Source organism: Bos javanicus, chromosome 17, assembly GCF_032452875.1.
Source record: "Bos javanicus breed banteng chromosome 17, ARS-OSU_banteng_1.0, whole genome shotgun sequence".
Lineage (NCBI taxonomy): Eukaryota > Metazoa > Chordata > Mammalia > Artiodactyla > Bovidae > Bos > Bos javanicus.
The window spans coordinates 4,543,200-4,564,849 of record NC_083884.1 but is presented as its reverse complement, the minus strand read 5'-3'; the positions used below and the strand labels follow the sequence as shown (position 1 = coordinate 4,564,849).

The window sequence follows — 21,650 nt, the reverse complement described above, 5'->3', positions numbered from 1 at the left end:
CCACCTCATGCGAAGAGTTGACTCATTGGAAAAGACTCTGATGCTGGGAGGGATTGGGGGCAGGAGGAGAAAGGGATGACAGAGGATGAGATGGCTGGATGGCATCACTGACTCGATGGACGTGAGTCTGAGTGAACTCTGGGAGTTGGTGATGGACAGGGAGGCCTGGCGTGCTGTGATTCATGGGGTCGCAAAGAGTCGGACACGACTGAGCGACTGAACTGACTGACTGACAAACAGCTCATAGCAAACAGCTCATAGCACTCTCAAAGGTCAGGCACTGCTTGTGCTTTGCAGAAGGCCCGATGCCTAATCTTCATAACAATCCTATGAAGTTCCTTTTACAGAGATGATAACTGGTGAGGGTCACACACCCTCTCTACTGCACTTTCACAGCAGACATGTTTTTAAATCACTTTTAAATATTGTTTCTCATAACAAACAAGAGTCATGGCATCCTAACTTTCTAAAAGTCAATCTGGATTGTCCAACAGGTACACAGTTAAGGGAGGACCAGACCCCACTGGACACAGAGCAGGTTCATGATTGGTGAGTGATATTCCTGCTGTTCCCTAGTGCCCTGTTCTCCCAGATTCGGGGTGGGGTGGGGGGGAGGCGGAGGATTACAGGTAGTGGCCCCTTGAATCGGAAATAGAAAGGTGGCTGTGGGCAGACCAAGTGACTATGTGAGATTCCTTTCCCTAAGGACAAATGTTCTCATTATTTATTTCCGGATCCATCAATACCTTGATTAGACTGACTGACCTACAGCAAACTAGAGCAGGAACTAAATCCCCACAGTTTAAATGCTGCTGGTGGTGATGGTTTAGTCTTGCAAGCCCATGGACTGTATCCCTCCAGGCTCCTCTGTTCATGGGATTTCCCAGGCAAGAATCCTGGAGTGCACTGACATTTCCTTCTTCAGGAGATCTTCTGGACCCAGAGATCAAATCTGGGTCTCCTACGCTGCAGGCAGACCATCAATGGAGCCGCCAGGGAAGCCCCTCTAATACTGGGGCCTTTGTTGAAAACAGCAGCTAACACTGAGCTCTTAACCAGGTTCGGGGCATTGTAACAGACATAAAACCTGAGTCTCGTGGAAGAGGCAAGATTTTAGCCCACGTCTCTCAGGCAAAGCTGCTGCCCTCACAAGCCATGCTGCCCTATCCCTGCAAGGCTGCAGAAGAGGCATGTGACCGGTTGTGCTGAGTCCTGGAAACCAGTCCATTGGGCTTTGGATCTGTGTTTGTGCTGTGCGTGGGTCATGGTTGATGTCCGCCCTAAGTCCGTCCAGAAGCTGACTTATGGCAGTGATTCATGTAAGTCCTCTAGAGCCAGAGTAGCATTTTTTATGAACCTGTATTTTAGTATGTATGCAGAAAATAAGTGAAACACTGTTGTAAGCCAGGAATGAATATTGATTCATAAAAATCACTTAAAAAGGTTTGTTTTGCTTAAGAGTCTCATATGAGGCAGTCACACTTGAATCGTGCAGTTCATATGGACAATATTTGTATGAAGAAGTCTTGCAACAAAATAGGGGTGTATATACACATACATACTATAAAAACTCTAGCCTTTTCTATGATTTGAGTGTTCATTCACATTCTCATTGAATAATATTATCCTTACTAAGACAAGCAAGATTATGAAGCATAGGAAGCTGTCTATGGAGATCTAGTGACAGGCGTGGCATAGGGACTTTGAAATCACACAGACTGAGGTTCCAATCCTAACTGTCACTTGGCAAGTCCTAAACCCTTCTGAGCTGCTTTATATTTAAAATGCAGGTTATGTTTGCCTCATAGACTTGTTAAAGCATTAAACAAATACACATTAAACTACAAGCAGAGATATTAACACAAAATGAGGTCTCAACAGAAGGAACTACCTCCCACTCCTCCATTTTTCTTTTGGAATCTACCTGCCAAGTTTGATAGTGTTTCCTGACTTCTCCTCGGTTCTTCAAGCTTCTTTCTGCACTCCATTTTGTAGTTCTTTATCTCCTGAGTATCTTGATTTATTCAAAAGTTTTGATTGAACACATACCATATACAAGTTACTGGGTAAGCATTAAGAATACAATAGTGAGCTAAATAATTCTTTTTATGGCTTCATGAGAGAGACGGGCATTAATCACACACATGGGAGCATCTAGTTGCAATCTAGCTGCAATCTAAGCTAAATTCTATGAAGGAAGGGAACACATATCTAGGTTGAAGAGTAAGGGAAGTGAAGGTGAGTGGAGACCTGAAGGAGAAGTGAGAGTCTCTATGGCAGGTGGGGACGGTGCTGGGGACGGTGCTGGGGATGCTGAGACGCCGGAGACGGTGGAGATGGTGCTGGGGAGACGATGGAGACGGTGGGGATGGTGCTGGGGACGCCGTGATGATGGAGACGGTGGGGATGGTGCTGGGGACGCCTGATGATGGAGACGGTGGGGATGGTGCTGGGGACGCCGTGACGATGGAGACGGTGGGGATGGTGCTGGGGACGCCGTGACGATAGAGACGGTGGGGATGGTGCTGGGGACGCCGTGACGATGGAGACGGTGGGGATGGTGCTGGTGATGCCGTGACGATGGAGACGGTGGGGATGGTGCTGGGGATGCCGTGACGATGGAGACGGTGGGGATGGTGCTGGGGATGCCGTGACGATGGAGACGGTGGGGATGGTGCTGGCAGAGGTGGTGGTCACAGTGCTTCCAGCTGTTCATATGGAGGGGCAGGGGAAATGTTAGTCACTCAGTTTTGTCCAACTCTTTGTGACCCCATGGACCATAGACTGCCAGGCTCCTCTATGAGATTCTCCATGCAAGAATAGTGGAGTGGGGTGCCATTCCCTTCTCCAGGGGATCTTCCTGACCCAGGGATCGAACCTGGTGGTGGTGATGGTGCTTCCAATTGTTCATATTGAAGGACAGGGAAGATTCTGGAGATTGGGGGGAAGGAAAACCCTCTCCTTCAACCCTGTGTTTGGCGGCACGATTGACAAAAGAGCCTGCCTGTGTGGGAGGTAAGGGTGATTCAGAGATTCTGAAGTCAGAAGAGCTGCATCATCCCAACTTCCCCCAGGCTTCCTGCTGGCTACTCTGGTGCCCCTGTGCAGCACACATGCATATTCAGACCATCTGGAGGCCACACTCAGGCTGGTATTTTCCCCTCAAAAAGGGGGAAAAACCTAGTGAACCAGAAATTTGGGGTCAAGTATGACTCTCCATAGAATGCTTAGAGAATAGGAACCCCAGGGTCTGCTAGCCCTTCCACTGTGAGCTCCAGCTTGTGCCAAGTGCTGGCCTGAATCTAAAGAAGGAAGAAAGAGAAGGTAAGAAATGACCAGTGAGTTGGAGGAAGAGGCAGGACAAGTGGACCCTGAGAAAGATGCAGGAGGCCAAGTGAGTCATTTTGAACTTGGACAACTGTTGGTAATGTCCAGGTTCAGGGGGTGACCGAGGTAGTGCTGGGGAGGAGGTCTGGAGGAGCTGGCGTAGGAACCAAGAGGTGACGAGGAACTCATCTCTATGACCAGGGAATCTGGGCTCCTGGTAGATCTTAAGAGGTCTAAGAGCAAGTGCCAAAGTCTTTGACAAGTGAAAGCAAAGGCATAGGAGGTGCGCAGGTGGTGAGACGAAAGAGGCTGTGAGGGCAAATGGTGTGTGTGAGCCTGGAACTTCAGAGGAACTGGTTTTCTTACAAGTAGTTGGGGAGATAAGAGTCAGTGGCTCTCACATCTCAGGAAGTGGAGTTCCTGGGTCTGATGATGCCTTTTGGGGGACACTGCGGATTTAACCCTATAGATTTAATCCCATTGTATAAACCAAGATTTAGTTCAAATCATCTCTTAGAAATCTAAGAGGCCTGGCACTGTTAACAGTGTGCGGTAAATAATGGATACGCAGTTGAATCTGTCCCAGTGACTGACAGTTCAGGGAAGCCACAGCTGAGGGGAGGGTGGAAGGACACCAGCAGGACACGCAGGAGCAGACCAGAAGACGAGGTCTGAGGTCAGGAAGCTGACTCAGCTTCGAGGAAGCCGTGGGGACAGGCGGCAGGAAAGGAAGGAAGACACGACAAACTTTAGTTAGTGACTCAAATTTAATTTTGTCAGCGTTGGCTTTTTAAAAAAAGTCTTCAGAATTTGTCTGCAGAAGTGAGAATTTGGAAATTTGCTTTGGCTGTATGATTTTAATATCTAAATGACTAACTTTGCCATCTTTAATATCTAAATGACTAACTTTGCCAACTTTAATATCTAAATGACTAACTTTGCTGTATGATTTTCATATCTAAATGACTAACTTTGCCAAGTTAAAAACTTTGTCCTTCCTTAAGTGTTCAGGTTCCACTATTCATAAATCTACCAAATTTAAACATCACTTTAAAAGGGACTTTGGCTTTTGTTTGATCCTGTTTACAAATTTTGCTAATTAAGCCTAAATAATTTTAGCAGCATTTATAAGTGTAATGTATTTGATATTCTCTGTATTAGTTTGACTTAGTAAAACTTTACTGAGTTCTTAAACAATGCTTATATAACTAATACACTTATAAGAATGATAAACTGTAAACTCTGTTAAATGTTTCAATGTATGACAAGTACTTCGATACATGTTTATACAATGAAAAATTTCAGCTTAAAATCACAATAAATGAAGTAAGCATTTTAAGTTGGAATTACAAGCCTGACTCTAATAGGCCAAATTAAAAAAAAAAAGCGACAAGTCTTTAAAAAACAAATACGGATTCCTTAACACAAAATATTAATGTAAATACTAATTAAAGTCTTCCAGAGTTTGCATCCAGAAACTTTCTGGGTCAAGCATAACCATCTATACAGTGTCCAAGAAGACAGCAACCTCCAGGCTTTGAAAGGTAACACAAATAAGAAATCATTACATCATCATACATAATTTGTGAATTCCTTCATAGAGAGGTGGCCAATGATATGGATTATGAAGCTGGCAACATTCTTGTCTGTGACCGTGGTTGGTACACACTGAGCCCTGTTTGTGCTTTTTAATAGGACTGAAGCTAGAGAAGGCAGTGGTCACACAGCAATGTCCCTGGGTTTGAGTCATTATCATGAGCTCATTTTTTCCATCCACACGGAAGGCAGCGACTTCTATGCAGGTTGCCACATCACATGGTTGGATTTAGCAGCTATCTGATTCTTAAAATATTTCAACGTATTTCCCCAGGCGCTCCAAAGAACTGGGAAATTGATAAAATTCTGCCTTCTTTCCCTATTCTTCCTGATGGATGAGGCCACGCAGAATTAAAATGATACCAGCTGCTCACTAGTGGCTTCGTCTGACTCTGTGGTTGGAAAGAATACACCAACATTTCTTCATTCTTGTTTTTAAACAAGGTCAGCTATCGTGTGGCAAGGATAGGAAGTTGGGGCAAGAAGTCACTGGTCACACTTCTGTCCCTTGAAGTCTCACTGTGTCTGTAATGTCCACACTCCATTTCTCTAGACCCAACTAACCCTCCGAAAAGACTCATCAACCCATTACTCAACAAGTAATAGTTGATTAGCGCGTCCTGCAATCTCAGGGCTGCTGAGGCGTCCCTGTACAGAGGAGCACAAAGGCCACGCCCTCATGAAATATACTCCAGCCACAACCAGCTGCTGTATGCGAATTTGAAATCTCCTTGTCTGTCGTCTAGTACATGTCTTGCAACAGGTGAAGATTATTGCCTTGTCTGGATTCTTGTATATTTGAATCTAACTCATAACAACTGACCTCATATGTCATCTTCGTGGTTTGGCCCTTTGCATCTGGGATAGTGCATCAAAGAACTTGAAGAAAAGTCTCTTTCCCTCTTTTTTCATCTTTCCAAGTTGTAGATTCCTGAAATACTTACAAATTCTTTAAACTAAAAAAGAATCACAAATTTTTATGGGCTTTATGTTCTGAATTAACTTAAGACTGATGCTTCTGATCCTTAGAAATATGTACCAACAAGTTTGAAATCAATGTAGACCAGTCACTTGGACTAACAGATGAAATAGTCAATTTTACTCTGAGAACTTTTGTCTTTTTTCTTTTCTTTCTTCCCTCCTTTCTTTTTTCTTTTTTAAAAGAATGAACATTTAGGCCATCAGGAATGGTCTAGGAATACATTAATTCCTGGAATCATTGTAGCCCAATGAGTCTAGTCCTGGAATGGATTTTGTAAAATTTGGGTGATGAATTGCTCTGACTATGCATGGAGTAGTATTGGCAAGACAGAAAGCTGAAAATGAGCATTCCAGAAGGGATAAAGCCATCTGAATATGATATTAGAAGATTTTATGATTTATACTTCTGTGTAGTTTAGACTTCCTGAGCTACTTAAGAAATAATTTTCTTTCCATCAAGAAATACCCTAGTTAGATCTCTTGCAAGTGAGAAATTAATGTAAACTTATTAAGGTAAAAGTAGATGTTTTATAAGCAAGGCAGAATGACCTGTTGGAGAAATTAGATGTTTTCTCCTTCCTTCTATAAAAAACAGACAAATGGTCCTCTATTTTGGAGGCCTGATATACCCATTCTTTGCTCTTGGAGAGAAGAGGATTATTTAAACTCAGTTTTATTGAGATAATTTGTATAGAATAAAATTTATCAATCTAAGAAGTACCGTTTGATGAGCTTGACAAAGACATACAGTCGTGTAACCATTATCACAATCATGATACAGAACATTTCCATTATGTCCCAAAGCCCCTTATTGGCCCTGATAGTCAGCCCTCTTCCCAAGCTGGTTTCCTGATATCTCTGCTCTCTGTCATGATTTGTGTAGAATTTCATATAAATGGATTCTATACTATGTATTTGCCCGTGTCTGATTTCTTTCACTTAGTATCATTCTTTTCAGATCATCCAGTTCTTGTATATTTCAGTACCTCTGTCTTCTTATTGTTGAGTAGGAGAAGGCAATGGCACCCCGCTCCAGTACTCTTGCCTGGAAAATCCCATGGATGGAGGAGCCTGGTGGGCTGCAGTCCATGGGGTCTCTAGGAGTCGGGCACGACTGAGCGTCTTCACTTTCACTTTTCACTTTCATGCATTGGAGAAGGAAATGGCAACCCACTCCAGTGTTCTTGCCTGGAGAATCTCAGGGACAGGGGAGCCTGGTGGGCTGCCGTCTATGGGGTCGCACAGAGTCGGACCCGACTGAAGCGACTTAGCAGCAGCAGCAGCAGTAGTCTATGGTATAGATATACAACAATTTATCTATTCACGAGTTGATAGATACTTGGGTTGTTTCTAGCCCTGAATGAAGAATATGCTTTTTTGTGGATTTATTTTTCATTTCTAGTCGGTAAATACCCAGGATTGAGACTACCGAGTCATTGATAAGGTGTTAATATAATTTTACAAGAAACTTTCAAACTTTCTGGGAGTGTCATTTTGCACTGCCAGCAGCAGTGTATGAAAACATTTGTTATGTATCCTAATCAACACATGGTATTGTCAGTCTTTATTTCTTTAGCCATTCTAGTGAGCACGTGGGCTTCCCTGGTGGCTCAGTGGTAAAGAATCTGCCTGTCAATGCAGGAGATGCAGGTTTGATATCTGGGTGGGGAAGATCTCTTGGAGAAGGAAATGGCACCACACTCTAGTACTCTTGCCTGGAGAATCCCATGGACAGAGGAACCTGGTGGGCTAGGTCCACGGGGTCACAAAGTGTCGGACACGACCGACAACAACACAGTGAACAGGCCGTGGTATCTTGATGTGTCCCACCTCCCAGTTTTATTGAGACATGATTGACATGTAATACTGTATTAGTTTAATAATACAACAATAATAATTTTGATATTATTATTATTAATAATTTGATATATGTATGTGTTGTGAAATAATTATTACAACCTTTTTACATAATATCCAGCATGTTAACAACATCCATCACTTCAGTTACCATTTTTTCTTGTGTTGAGAACTTTTAAGACTTATTCTCTTAGCAACTTTCAAAGTTATAATAACAGTATTATTAATTATCGTCACCTTGCTGAACATTACTTTCCCAGAATTTATGCATCTGATAACTGAGAATTTGTACCTTTTGATCACATATGAAGAGGTCAATTTTATTCTGAAGGTTTTGGTAAATCTTCCAAGTTTCCAAAATGTGTAAAAGTGAAAAATATTGCTCTTCATATGAGATCATAGGCAACAGAAGACAATCTCACATTCGGGCCCATGAGAAAACTAATAGTTAAAGAAGTTGTAGCTATTAAACAAGATGATTTGAAAATCTGTTTAGAGGATATAGAACTGGAAGACTGTACTTCAGGAAAATGGAAAATGGATAACGAGATATCTGAAATTCCATGATCAGACCAGGCTGAATAGAAACTGTAATAACGAGAGCTTAGCTATGAGAATTTTCCACCATGACAGAACTTTAAAGACATGCTTTTTTATACTAACTAAAGACATTCACGGTTGAAAGTGCCAAAGTCTGCTCAATGTCATATCTTCCTTCACAATATTTAAAATCCACAGGATACTTGGATCTCAGTGAAAATTTGATGATTGGAGAATAATTGAAAACAGTTCAGAGGATGCCTTGTGCTACCTACATACTTTTCATTTAAGACAAAATAATATATAAACTTTGGAGAATGTTACTTTCTTTAGAAAAACCTAACATTGAATTTGGTCAGTGTCAACTTGGTTCTTCACTTAAATCTTATCAGTGGCCAGAAAATTTATCCAATGCAAATATTAAGTAGAATCTAACACCCAGTGTTTTCCAGACACTAGGCATATTTGATGTTAGCAATATTGTTGTTTTCCAGTTGCCAAGTTATGTCCGACTCTTTGCGACCCCATGGACTGCAGCATGTCAGGCCTCCGTATCCCTCATCATCTCCTGGAGTTTACCCAAGTTCATGTCCATTGAATCAGTGATGTCGTTCAACCATCTATACTCTGCTGCCCTCTTCTCCTTTTGCCTTCAATCTTTCCCAGCTTCAGGATCTTTTCCAATGAGTTTGCTCTTCATATCAGGTGGCCAAAGTATTGAAGCTTCCACTTCAGCATCGGTCCTTCCAATGGGTATTCAAGGTTGATTTCCTTCAGAATGGACTTGTTGGATCTCCTTGCAGTCCAAGGGACTCTTGAGAGTCTTCTTCAGCACCACAGTTTGAAAGCATCAATTCTTTGGCACTCTGCCTTCTTTATGGTCCAACTCTCACATCCATACATGACTACTAGAAAGACCATAGCTTTGACTATGACCTTTGTCAGCAAAGTGATGTCTTTGCTTTTTAATACACTGTCTAGGTTTGTCATAGCTTTCCTGCCAAGAAGCAATTGTCTTCTAACTTCATGGCTGCACTCACCATCCCCAGTGATTTCAGAGCCTAAGAAGGGAAGTCTGTCACTGCTTCCACATTTTCCCCTCCTATTTGCCATGAAGTGATGGGACTGGATGCCATGATCTTAGTTTTTTGAATGTTGAGTTTTAAGTCAGTTTTTTCACGCTCCTCTTTCACTTTCATCAAGAGGCTCTTTAGTTCCTCTTCACTTTCTCCCATAAGGGTGGTGTCATCTGCATATCTGAGGGTATTGTTATTTTTCCCAGGAATCTTCATTCCAGCTTGTGCCTCATCCAGCCCAGCGTTTCTCATGATGTACTCTGCATATAAGTTAAATAAGCAAGGTGACAATATACAGCCTTGACGTACCCTTTCCCCGTTATGAAACTGGTCCATTGTTCCGTGTCTGGTTCTACCTGCTGCTTCTTGACCTGCATACGGGTTTCTCAAGAGACAGGTAAGGTACTCTGGTATTCCCATCTCTTTCAGAATTTTCCACAGTTTGTTGTGATCCACACAGTCAAGACCTTAGTGTAGTTAATGATGCAGAAGTAGATGTTTTTTCTGGAATTCTCTTGCTTTTTCTATGATACAATGGATGTTGGCAATTAGATCGCTGGTTCCTTGGCCTTTTCTAAATCCAGCCTGAACATCTAGAAGTTCTTGGTTCATGTACTGTTGAAGCCTGGAATGGAGAATTTTGAGCATTACTTTACTAACATGTGAGATGAGTGCAATTGTGCGGTAGTTTGAGCATTCTTTGGCATTGCCTTTCTTTGGGATTGGAATGAAAACTGACCTTTTCCAGTCCTCAGCCACTGCTGAGTTTTCCAAATTTGCTGGCATATTGAGTGCAGCACTTTCACAGCATCATCTTTCAGGATTTGAAATAGCTCAACTGGAATTCTATCACCTCCACTAGCTTTGTTCATAGTGATGCTTCCTAAGGCCCACTTGACTTCACATTCCAGGATATCTGGCTGTAGTTGAGTGATCACACCACATGGTTATCTGGGTCATTAATATCTTTTTTATATAGATCTTTTGTGTATTCTTGCCACCTCTTCTTAATATCTTCTGCTTCTATTAGGCCCATACTGTTTCTGTCCTTTATTGAGCCCATCTTTGCATGAAATGTTCCCTTGGTATCTCTAATTTTCTTAAAGAGATCTCTTTCCCAGCTTCAGGATCTTTTCCAATGAGTTTGCTCTTCATATCAGGTGGCCAAAGTATTGAAGCTTCCACTTCAGCATCGATCCTTCCAATGAGTATTCAAGGTTGATTTCCTTTAGAATGGATTGGTTGGATCTCCTTGCAGTCCAAGGGACTCTCAAGAGTCTTCTTCAACACCAGTCTTTCCCATTCTATTGTTTTCCTCTATTTCTTTACATTGTTCACTTAGGAAGGCTTTCTTATCTCTCTTTGCTATTCTTTGGAACTCTGCATTCAGTTGGGTATAACTTTCCTTTTTTCCCCTTGCCTTTCCCTTCTCTTCTTTTCTCAGCTATTTGTAAGGCCTTGTCAGACAATCATTTTGCCTTTTTGCATTTCTTTTTCTTGGGGATGGTTTTAATCACCACCTCCTGTACAATGTCAGGAACCTCAATCCATAGCTCTTCAGGCACTCTGTTTATCAGATCTAATCCCTTGAATGTATTTGTCACTTCCACTGTATACTCATAAGGGATTTTTAAGTCATTCCCTGGTAGCTCAGTGGGTAAAGAATCTGCCTGTAGTCAGGAGAACCAGGTTCGATCCCTGGGTGAAGACCTCCTGGAGGCGGAATGACTACCCACTCCAGTGTTCTTGCCTGGAGAATCCCATGGACAGAGGAGCCTGCGGGCCGCAGCCTGTCGGGTTGCAAGAGTCAGGCATGACTGAACCACCAGCACACATACCCGAATTGCCTAGTGGTTTTCCCTACCTTCAATTTAAGTCTGAATCCACACTCAGCTCCTGGTCTTGTTTTTGCTGACTGTATAGAGCTTCTCCATCTTTAGCTGCAAAGAATATAATCAATCTGATTATATTCATTTTACATAGGGACTATTAAATTCTATTCTTCAAAAATTACAGATGTTATTGACATTGTTCAAAGTAGAAACATTTTGAAGAATGATTATTTGTGTACAAAGATCTGTATATTAATTAGTGCAAGGATTACAGCAGATTTTCATTAAGTGATTTTTGATCGATGTTATTTTTTATTATTTTCTTTAACTAGTACAAAATATTTTATGTGAATAAGACACAGACTTTTTTTGATAACTTCATTTTAGAATTTCAGTCAGATTCTCAAAAATATGGATACCATTAAAGTTATATTTAAGTGAATACATTTTCATATTGTGTTCATTTAAAAAAAAAAAAAGTTTTGTGGTTAAATAAGTTTTGAGTTAGAGAAGGTCTGATATCCTACCAAAAAGAAGCTAAGGTATTTTGGACTCTGACCTGGGTTTTGCCACTTGGCTGCGAGCCATATGGCTTGAGTCAAATTCTTTAATCACTTGAACTGAAAGGTGTTATAATATCAAAACTATTTATTTCACCTGCTATTGGGAGACTCAAGTGAAAAGATTCATGTGAAAATGCTTTGAAAACATGAAGAACTGAACACGTACAAAGATGTGCCAGAGGAGAACGTGCGGAGTTTTGAGGAGAGTGTAGGAGAAATCTTCATTGCGAGGAGATGATACTGGTAATACGTTGTGGGTAAATACATGATTTTTACCTTATTTTGTCAGAATATTCTAATCGACTTTGGGATTACAAAGCAATAACATCAGTCTATCTAGGCAGCTCTACTAGAAAAGATTCACAGAGAAAGAATAGAGGTTTTAGTTTCAGGGCAAAAAAATTGGAAAGAAGTTTTCCCAAGGATCCACTTGAGAAATCATGAGGAAGGGTGGGGGGGATTTTGAAGTAATAAGAAGGAAGTCTTTCCGACAACTGGAGAGCCAGGATGGTCAGGAATGAGGAGAAAAGTCCACAGGTAATCAGTAAACTGTACAGAAAACCAGATTCCACCCTCTCAAGTTCACGTTCATGCCTGTAGATTAAGTTTGCCTGAGACTGGGGCCTTTAATGAGACCTGCTGCTGCTGCTGCTAAGTCACTTCAGTCGTGTCTGACTCTGTGCAACCCCAGAGACAGCAGCCCACCAGGCTCCCCTGTCCCTGGGATTCTCCAGGCAAGAACACTGGAGTGGGTTGCCATTTCCTTCTCCAGTGCATGAAAGTGAAAAGTGAAAGTGAAGTCACTCAGTCATGTCTGACTCCTAGCCACTCCAGCCTACCAGGCTCCTCCGTCATGGGATTTGCTAGGCAAGAGTACTGGAGTGGGGTGCCTTTGCAATGAGGACTAGGCATGTAGAAGAGAAAGAAAGAAACCTTAGTTTCGGGTAAAATTCTGGTTTCAAGTCTCATTTCTGCCACTTAGAATTTGCATGGCATTTCCTCCTGTGTCAAAGAGGAACAAGAATGCTTCTTCAGTCTCTGATCTCAATTTAGGAAGGGCAAATGTAATTATGAAAATAAAATGTAGTTTATGACTATCAAGGTAGTTCGTTTCCCTTACAGACACGCTTCACTAGTTTCTGTGGCAAAGAAGAAAGCCAAACTAGGCTGTTTGTTTTGGGAATTACCCACTTTGAGAAACAAGGATGGAAATGCTTAGGCTCAAATCGTAGACGCTAGTGGGAGTCCACATCTTTTCACCGTAAGAGCAGGGATGGCAGGTGGCAGGCAGCTACGGACGGTCAGCGCACCACAAAGGGACCACCACAGGACTGAAACGTTTAAACTCCGTCTCATCCTTATCTGCTCTTCAGGCAAAATTCTGCTGCGTTGGTTTGGATAGTGATTGACGAGTTATTCTAATGCAGGAGACTGTAAACTTGAGAGTGGAGGTGGGCCGTGTAGATATGCTGACGGGGAAATAGTGTTGAAGAGGGCATAGGGGCAGGGGGGAGCCTGAATTTGGGCATCCACGGGTGCAGAAGAATGGAGAGGTGGAGTTTAAAGACCGAGTGTTTCAGGGTAATAGGCTTTGGGTGCTCGAGGCTTCAGGAAAATACTGGTTGGGTAATAAGCCTTCTCGTTGGTTTCGAAGTCTAACTGTGTGGTGGGGGAATCCCACACGGAGGCGTGAAGCATCTCCCCGCAACCCGGGCCCCAGAGCCCTCCTCCGACCCGGGCAGCACCCGGCACCTGTGCGGGCAGCACCCGGGTCACGGTCCCCGCCGGAGACCGTGGGGAAGCGCGGCGGCGCGCTGGGCCACAGGGGTTACGCGCACTCCGCGGAACCGGCGGTCCCGCACCCGCGAGGAGGGGGTGCGCACGGTCCCGCGCGCTCTTCCCGGGCCGCTCCCGGCCGGAGGCTGTGGAAGGCGCTGCAAGGCCGCGCAAGTCCCAGGTACGTCGGTCAGGAATTAGGATCCGCCGGCATCCCCGCTCCGCAGTCGTCTCCGGACCCGGCGGGTGGCCGAGCAGGCAGGGCCCCAGGGTGGCCGAGCGCGGACGCGGGCGCTGGGCATCCCCGCTTCCCGGTCGGCGGCACCCGGGACCCCCGTCGTGCCGCGCGGGTCCCTGGGAGAGTGGGGCACTGGGCCCCGAGGCCGCGACGCTCCCGCCGCCCCGCCCGCGCAGTCCCGGGGAGGAGCGGGGGCCGCCCGGAAAGGGACGGGGGCGCGGCCGGGGTTCGCCCAGCCCTCGGCGTCCTGGTGTCCGCGGGCGGCGGCGGAGCGCAGAGCCCTCGAGCCTCCTAGCGGGGCTCCGCGCTGCGGGCGGCCGCGTTCCCGGAGGCGAGGGGCGGGTGGCCAAGTTTCCCCGAAGGGCCGCCCTCTCGCCGGCCGCTGTGCCTGCCCCGGCCGCTCCCGCCTCCTTCACTCGGAGCGGCTGTGACGGGGCCCAGGTGGAAGCTTTCCAGGGTGCACAGGTGCGTCTGCGCTCACTGCTTACCGCAGAGACCCGGCTTCCAGGGCTGGGATTTCCCACCAGGGCTCAGAAGTGGGACAGGGTCAGGACTCGGATCTGCCCAGGACTCTCGCTCCCCGCACCCCGAGCCTGGCCTCTGTCCCCGGGGTGGGCTTCACGCCCTTTCAACCTCTATAAATGAGAACTTATGTTTAGAACTTCTATCCCAGGCAGGAAAATATTTTTCCTGTTTGGGGAGAAAAAAAAATCTGAGAGAATAGAGAGAAATTGTTCTGGGTGTGAGCAGTTCAGGTGGGTGAGATGCTTGTAATCTTGTAGAAGGTCTCCTCTGCACTGCCTGCAATGTTGCTAACTCAGATCTTGGCAAAAAGCAACTGGGAAGTAGGATGACCTGACTTGAAAGTAGAGACAAAAAAAGGGCAGATATCCTTATTCACCAGTATTTTGTTTCTTCCTGTTCTGAGCAGAAAACATTTGTATCTTTAAACTTTTTGTAGTGAACGCATTTTACAAACATTGCCTGAAGTTGACAACTTGTTTTGGAAGTTTCTAAGCCGTCAGTTAATTTTTTTTTCATTGTGTTACTTAAGAATTTGATTTGATTGGTTAAATATCTTGTTTTGATTTTGGTGATTGAGCATAATTAATTATATGTGGCATCTTGGTGTAACCTCTTCATAAATATCTTTAAGTAAATTGCTTGTCAAAAAATTTTTTTATCTCCACAATATCATTTAAAATTTACATCACTGTGCCCTCATACAGAAGAGGCATGTCTGAGTTTCTGAGTGCTGTCTTCTTCCTTATCTATCGTTATGTTTAAAAAAATCCGGTTGTTGCTTCTTGCTGTCTATTCTTACTAGGTTTATTTTCCATGTTGCTAAAGAACATATGTATTTGGGTACTTCTTTTAACAACTGTCTATGCATAAAATTCTTTAGGTCTTTAATGTCTGGAAATGTCTTAGCTTTACTCTTGGATGATTATTTAAATGGATGTAAATGTCTAGACTAACAGGTATGTTTTCTCAGCCCTTTGGGGCTATTATTCCATTGTTTTGAGGTTAGATGAGAAATTTCTATTCTTTTTTTGCTTGGGATTTAATATACATTTATAATTCATGAACTTACATTTTTCTTAAGTTCTGAAAAATTCTTAGTTATTTGAAAAGACCCTGATGCTGGGAAAGATTGAAGGCAGGAGGAAAAGGGGACGACAGAGGATGAGATGGTTGGATGGCATCACCAACACAATGGACATGAGTTTGAGTAAACTCCGGGAGTTGGCGATGGACAGGGAGGCCTAGTGTGCTGCAGTCCATGGGGTCGCAAAGCGTCAGACACGACTGAGTGACTGAACTAAACTGATATCTTTTAATATTTGGATCCATACCAGCATTTGTGGCAGACCTTATGGGAGATTTCTAGGATGCTAGCTTCTAGCCAGGTGGAGACCGAGGGTCAGAGGGCAGAGATTTGTGAGGGCCCTGTTCACAGAAGGTGTAGCCTCTTCTCTGCGCCTGGCTTTATGGAGAGCCCACTTGCACTTCTCTGCCAGGCATCTGGCCACCAGCCTGTCCCTCTCCAGTCCGGCTTCACCTCGGCATCCCAGCCCTTGCCCTGGAGAGAGGTCTGCTCCTGCTTTCACTCTGAGCCACAGGGCTTCAGCTTCCTCTCAGCTAGATCACCTCTAATGCCAGGCTTACTCCTCAGACTCCTATCCTATCCTAAGTCTGGGACCAATAATTCCTCACCACTCTGGCAACTTTCTGAATTCTTTAGGCACATGATTTTTATACTTTGTGTAGGTCCGCAGCCTTCATTAGATGTGACTCCACTCCATCTAACTTGAGCATCTCTTCCCTTTCCTGGTGTCTTACATTGAAGAGTTCTCTGCCCCCTGCTATAATGTCTTGAGGAAATGTGAGGAGAGACAAGTAATTCTAACCTTAAGTATCAAGTTGTTAACCATAGTTTTAGCATTATCAATAATTATTATTTGTTGAAAACTGGTCATGCAATAGGTGTCATATAACATTTATATGAAATAGCCCAAGACCTCTGCTCATATACACTTCACCTTTTAAAGAGAAAAAGAAGCGAGGAAAAATTTTAAAATGGGCATCAGTTCAGTTCAGTTGCTCAGTTGTGTCTGACTCTTTGCGACCCCATGAATCACAGCACGCCAGGCCTCCCTGTCCATCACCAACTCCCAGAGTTCACTCAGACTCACGTCCATCAAGTCAGTGATGCCATCCAGCCATCTCATCCTCTGTCTTCCCCTTCTCCTCCTGCCCCCAATCCCTCCCAGCATCAGAGTCTTTTCCAATGACTCAACTCTTTGCATGAGGTGGCCAAAGTACTGGAGTTTCAGCTTTAGCATCATTCCATCCAAAGGAATCCCAGGGCTGATCTCCTTCAGAATGGACTGGTTGGATCTCCTTGCACTCCAAGGGACTCTCAAGAGTCTTCTCCAACACCACAGTTCAAAAGTATCAATTCTTCGGTGCTCAGCTTTCTTCACAGTCCAACTCTCACATCCATACATGACCACTGGAAAAACCATAGCCTTGACTAGACGGACCTTTGTTGGCAAAGTAATGTCTCTGCTTTTGAATATGCTATCTAGGTTGGTCATAACTTTCCTTCCAAGGAGTAAGTGTCTTTTAATTTCATGGCTGCAGTCACCATCTGCAGTGATTTTGGAGCCCCAAAAAATAAAGTCTGACACTGTTTCCACTGTTTCCCCATCTATTTCCCATGAAGTGATGGGATCGGATGCCATGATCTTTGTTTTCTGAATGTTGAGCTTTAAGCCAACTTTTTCACTCTCCACTTTCACTTTCATCAAGAGGCTTTTGAGTTCCTCTTCACTTTCTGCCATAAGGGTGGTGTCATCTGCATATCTGAGGTTATTGATATTTCTCCCGGCAGTCTTGATTCCAGCTTGTGTTTCTTCCAGTCCAGCGTTTCTCATGATGTACTCTGCATAGAAGTTAGATAAGCAGGGTGACAATATACAGCCTTGACGTACTCCTTTTCCTATTTGGAACCAGTCTGTTGTTCCATGTCCAGTTCTAACTGTTGCTTCCTGACCTGCATACAGGTTTCTCAAGAGGCAGGTCAGGTGGTCTGGTATTCCCATCTCTTTCAGGATTTCCCACAGTTTATTGTGATCCACACAGTCAAAGGCTTTGGCATAGTCATATTTGACTTTAAATCTTAGTATAATAAAAAAAAAATTGGTATAGATTCCTTAAGATTTGTGTACTATCTTACAAAGTGGACAAAAATCAAGTAAATTTTGGTTGTTCAGTAAAATTATACTAAGAGGATTTTTCCTCCAACAACTGATTAAGCAGGAAGACAATGGCATAGACATAGGCGCAAACAGTAATAGTCATCTCATCTTAACTCTGTTACTTTTAGAGGTGGGGACAATGCTGGATCTGTGGCCTCTGTGGGTTCGTGTCTATTGTCTGCTGTTTCTGCTCTTCTTGTGCTTATTACCTTGCTTCCGTTAGTGCCTGGTTGTTTTTGTTTTATACTGGACATTGTATCTGAAAACTTGTTTCAGATTTTCAAATTACATCTGAGGCCTAGGATGATGCTGTCTTCTTCTGAAGCAAATTTTCCTTTGCTACCTAGTGCTAGGTACCCGTGAGCACTAGCAGTCCAGAAATGATCTTGGTCCTTATTCAGAGATTGAGGCCGCCTGAGCCATCTGGATAAATCAGAGCTGTGATGGAACCTCTGTAAGGACTTATCTTCCTCTAATTTGGCCTTTCCTATCCAATCCATGACTGCCCCAGACCTTAACACTTAACTCCCTGTCTTCTGAGGCTGTCAAAAATGCTCTGCAGCTTGTCAGACTGTGATACTGTGTTCAAAGTGATAAAAATCAAGGCTGAAAATTTTGGCAGAGAATTTGAAACTATCTTGCCTGGAGAATCCCATGGATGGAGGAGCCTGGTAGGCTGCAGTCCATGGGGTTGCTAAGAGTCGGACACAACTGAGCGACTTCACTTTCACTTTTCACTTTCATGCATTGGAGAACGAAATGGCAACCCACTCCAGTGTTCTTGCTTGGAGAATCCCAGGGATGGGGAGCCTGGTGGGCTGCCGTCTATGGGGTCGCACAGAGTTGGACACGACTGAAGCAACTTAGCAGCAGCAGCAGCAATGACATGGCAGATGTGTAAAGGAACCAAATAGAAATTACATAGCTTAAAACTGTAATAATAAAAAAATTTAAAATCAGTGGGTAGATTTAACAGTAAATTAAACATAGTTGAAGAAAAAAAACTAGAAAATAGATCAGAAGAAAATGTTTAGACTGAAACTTGAAGAGACCAAAGTATGGAAAGAACAGAGTGGAGAGAGACATGGAGACATAGCTAAACTAGTGCCCAGAGGAAAATCCATGACCTGAAGCAGGTATGTCAGCAGTGAGGAACGGCTGAAAGTGAATGAGGAAACATCTGTCCAAGGAAGCGCAAATGAGAACGTTAAAATAAATCCAGAGAAAGCAGAAGGAAGAAAATAGTAATATAAGAATAGAAATTAATGAAGTAGAGAATCGAGGCTCTGTTGACTGAAAGTTGGTTTTTTGAAAATGCTAATAAAGATGATAAACCTCTGACAAGACAATCGGAAAAGAAAGCAGGCATGAATAACTCATCTAAGGAGTAGAATAGAGGTCCTGTAGACATTAAAATAATAAGAGGATGTAAGTAACTATGTCAGTAAGTTTGACAAATTAGGAGAAAATTTGATAAATTCCTTGAAAAACATAACTGACAAAAGAATAAAAAGAAAATCTGAATCATTCTGTAACTGTTAATGTATTTAACAACAACAACAGCATTAGGAGGAAGGAAATTCAAAGGGCAATTTTATTTATGAGTGTAGATTCAGAAATTCTAAACAAAATACTATAAACAAAATCCAGAAATATATAAAAAGGATAATCAGTTCAGTTCAGTTGCTCAGTCATGTCGGACTCTTTGCGACCCCATGAATCGCAGCATGCCAGGCCTCCCTGTCCATCACCAACTCCCAGAGTTCACTCAAATTCATGTCCATCGAGTCAGTGATGCCATCCAGCCATTTCATCCTATCGTCCCCTTTACCTCCTGTCCCCAATCCCTCCCAGCATCAGAGTCTTTTCCAATGAGTCAACTCTTCACATGAGGTGGCCAGGGTACTGGAGTTTCAGCCTTAGCATCATTCCTTCCAAAGAAATCCCAGGGCTGATCTCTTTCAGAATGGACTGGTTGGATCTCCTTGCACTCCAAGGGACTCTCAAGAGTCTTCTCCAACACCACAGTTCAAAAACATCGATTCTTCGGCGCTCAGCTTTCTTCACAGTCCAACTCTCACATCCATACATGACCACTGGAAAAACCATAGCCTTGACTAGACGAACCTTTGTTGGGAAAGTAATGTCTCTGCTTTTGAATATGCCATCTAGGTTAGTAATATCTTTCCTTCCAAGGAGTAAGCATCTTTTAATTTCATGGCTGCAGTCACCATCTGCAGTGATTTTGGAGCCCCAAAAATAAAGTCTGACACTGTTTCCCCATCTATTTCCCATGAAGTGATGGGACCAGAGGCCATGATCTTCATTTTCTGAATGTTGAGCTTTAAGCCAACTTTTTCACTCTCCACTTTCACTTTCATCAAGAGGCTTTTGAGTTCCTCTTCACTTTCTGCCATAAGGGTGGTGTCATCTGCATATCTGAGGTTATTGATATTTCTCCCAGCAATCTTGATTCCAGCTTGTGCTTCTTCCAGCCCAGCGTTTCTCATGATGTACTCTGCATATAAGTTAAATAAACAGGGTGACAATATACAGCCTTGATGCACTCCTTTTCCTATTTGGAACCAGTCTGTTGTTCCATGTCCAGTTCTAACTGTTGCTTCCTGACCTGCATACAGGTTTCTCAAGAGGCAGGTCAGGTGGTGTGGTATTCCCATCTCTTTAAGAATTTTCCACAGTTTATTGTGATCCACACAGTCAAAGGCTTTGGCATAGTCAATAAAGCAGAAATAGATGTTTTTCTGGAACTCTCTTACTTTTTTGATGATCCAGTGGATGTTGGCAATTTGATCTCTGGTTCCTCTGCCTTTTCTAAAACCAGCTTGAACATCTGGAAGTTCACGGTTCATGTATTGCTAAAGCCTGGCTTGGAGAATTTTGAGCATTACTTTACTAGCATGTGAGATGAGTGCAATTGTGTGGTAGTTTGAGCATTCTTAAGGATAATACATCCAGACAAATGGGTTTATTTTAAAAATGCGAGGTTGCCTTAACACTAAAGTTTATCTGTGTAGTCACCAATGTTTATTAACAAAGTAAAGAAGGAAATGTTATTATCTCAATAGTTACAGGAAGAAAAAAAGAATTTGATAAAATTCAGCATTTATGAATAAACAGAATAAAGTATAAGGAAAAAGGAAATCAAATGAAAAAAGGAAATAAAATGATCATTGTGCCTGGATGATATGATTATGTATGTAGCAAAAAAACAGGAATTTATAAACTGTGAAAATTGCTGAATTAGTTTTGCAAGGTTGCTCAATGTATGGTAAATATGTAAAATTTAATTGAATTTCTCTCTCTGTATCTATAGGTATATGCCATATATAAGTAATACTATTTTTAAAACTTCAAAAGTGTCAAATGCCTAGGAATAAATATCACAAAAATATGCCAAGACCTCTGTATGGAAAAATCATAAGGTATTATTGCAATAAAGAAGACCAAAATAAATAGAAATATATCATGCTCATGAATTGAGAACTTCAATATTATAATGATGTCAATAATTCCCAAATTATCTATAGATTGATGGTATTGCCAATTAAAAATCAATGGATTTTGTTTTTGAAACTGTTAAGCTAATTCTGTAGTTCATAAGAATATACAGAGGGCCAAGACTAACCAAGGCTCACTTAAAGAAGAACAAGGAGGAAGGCCTTGCTCTTCTGGATATGAAGATGAGTCATATATGTAATGTTGCCAGTACAAAGACAGATGCGTAGACATCGGATTGGAATAGAGAGCCTTGAGGAGGCACACTCACCCTTAGATGGACGTGTGAGTATTGGCAAAGGTAGTATTGTTGTTTCCCCAAAATGATCTTTTGAAAAAGGTACTGAGTCAAACAGCTTCCTCAGTGATTCAGCAGGTAAAGAATCCTCCTGCAGTGCAGAGACATAGGAGACATGGGTTTGATCCCTGGGTCAGAAAGATCCCCTGGAGGAGGAAATGCCAACCCACTCCAGTATTCTTGCCTGGAGAATTTCATGGACAGAGGAGCCTGGTGAACTACAGTCCATGGGGTTGCAAAGAGTCAGACATGACTGAGCCACTGAGCACGGGCGTGCGTGCACACA

The 21,650-nt window shown here is 43.0% G+C and overlaps 1 protein-coding gene across 5 annotated transcripts in view; it reads left to right on the top strand.

Moving 5' to 3' along the window:
- The first annotated feature begins 526 nt into the window (after positions 1–526).
- Positions 527–21,650, top strand: part of TLR2 (toll like receptor 2) — a 40,020-nt gene continuing 18,896 nt past the window's right edge. The window contains exon 1 of one of the 5 annotated variants that reach the window (XM_061383926.1): positions 527–549. Coding sequence is in view for 1 of the 5 variants with exons in the window: in XM_061383921.1 (XP_061239905.1) it covers positions 3,381–3,394 (14 nt within the window). In the remaining 4 variants the exon portion in view is untranslated. Of the gene's footprint in view, positions 550–3,131; positions 3,325–3,370; positions 3,395–13,297; positions 13,730–14,039; positions 14,252–21,650 lie in introns of those variants that run through there. The other 4 variants (XM_061383925.1, XM_061383921.1, XM_061383923.1 and 1 more) reach the window with 4 other exon arrangements.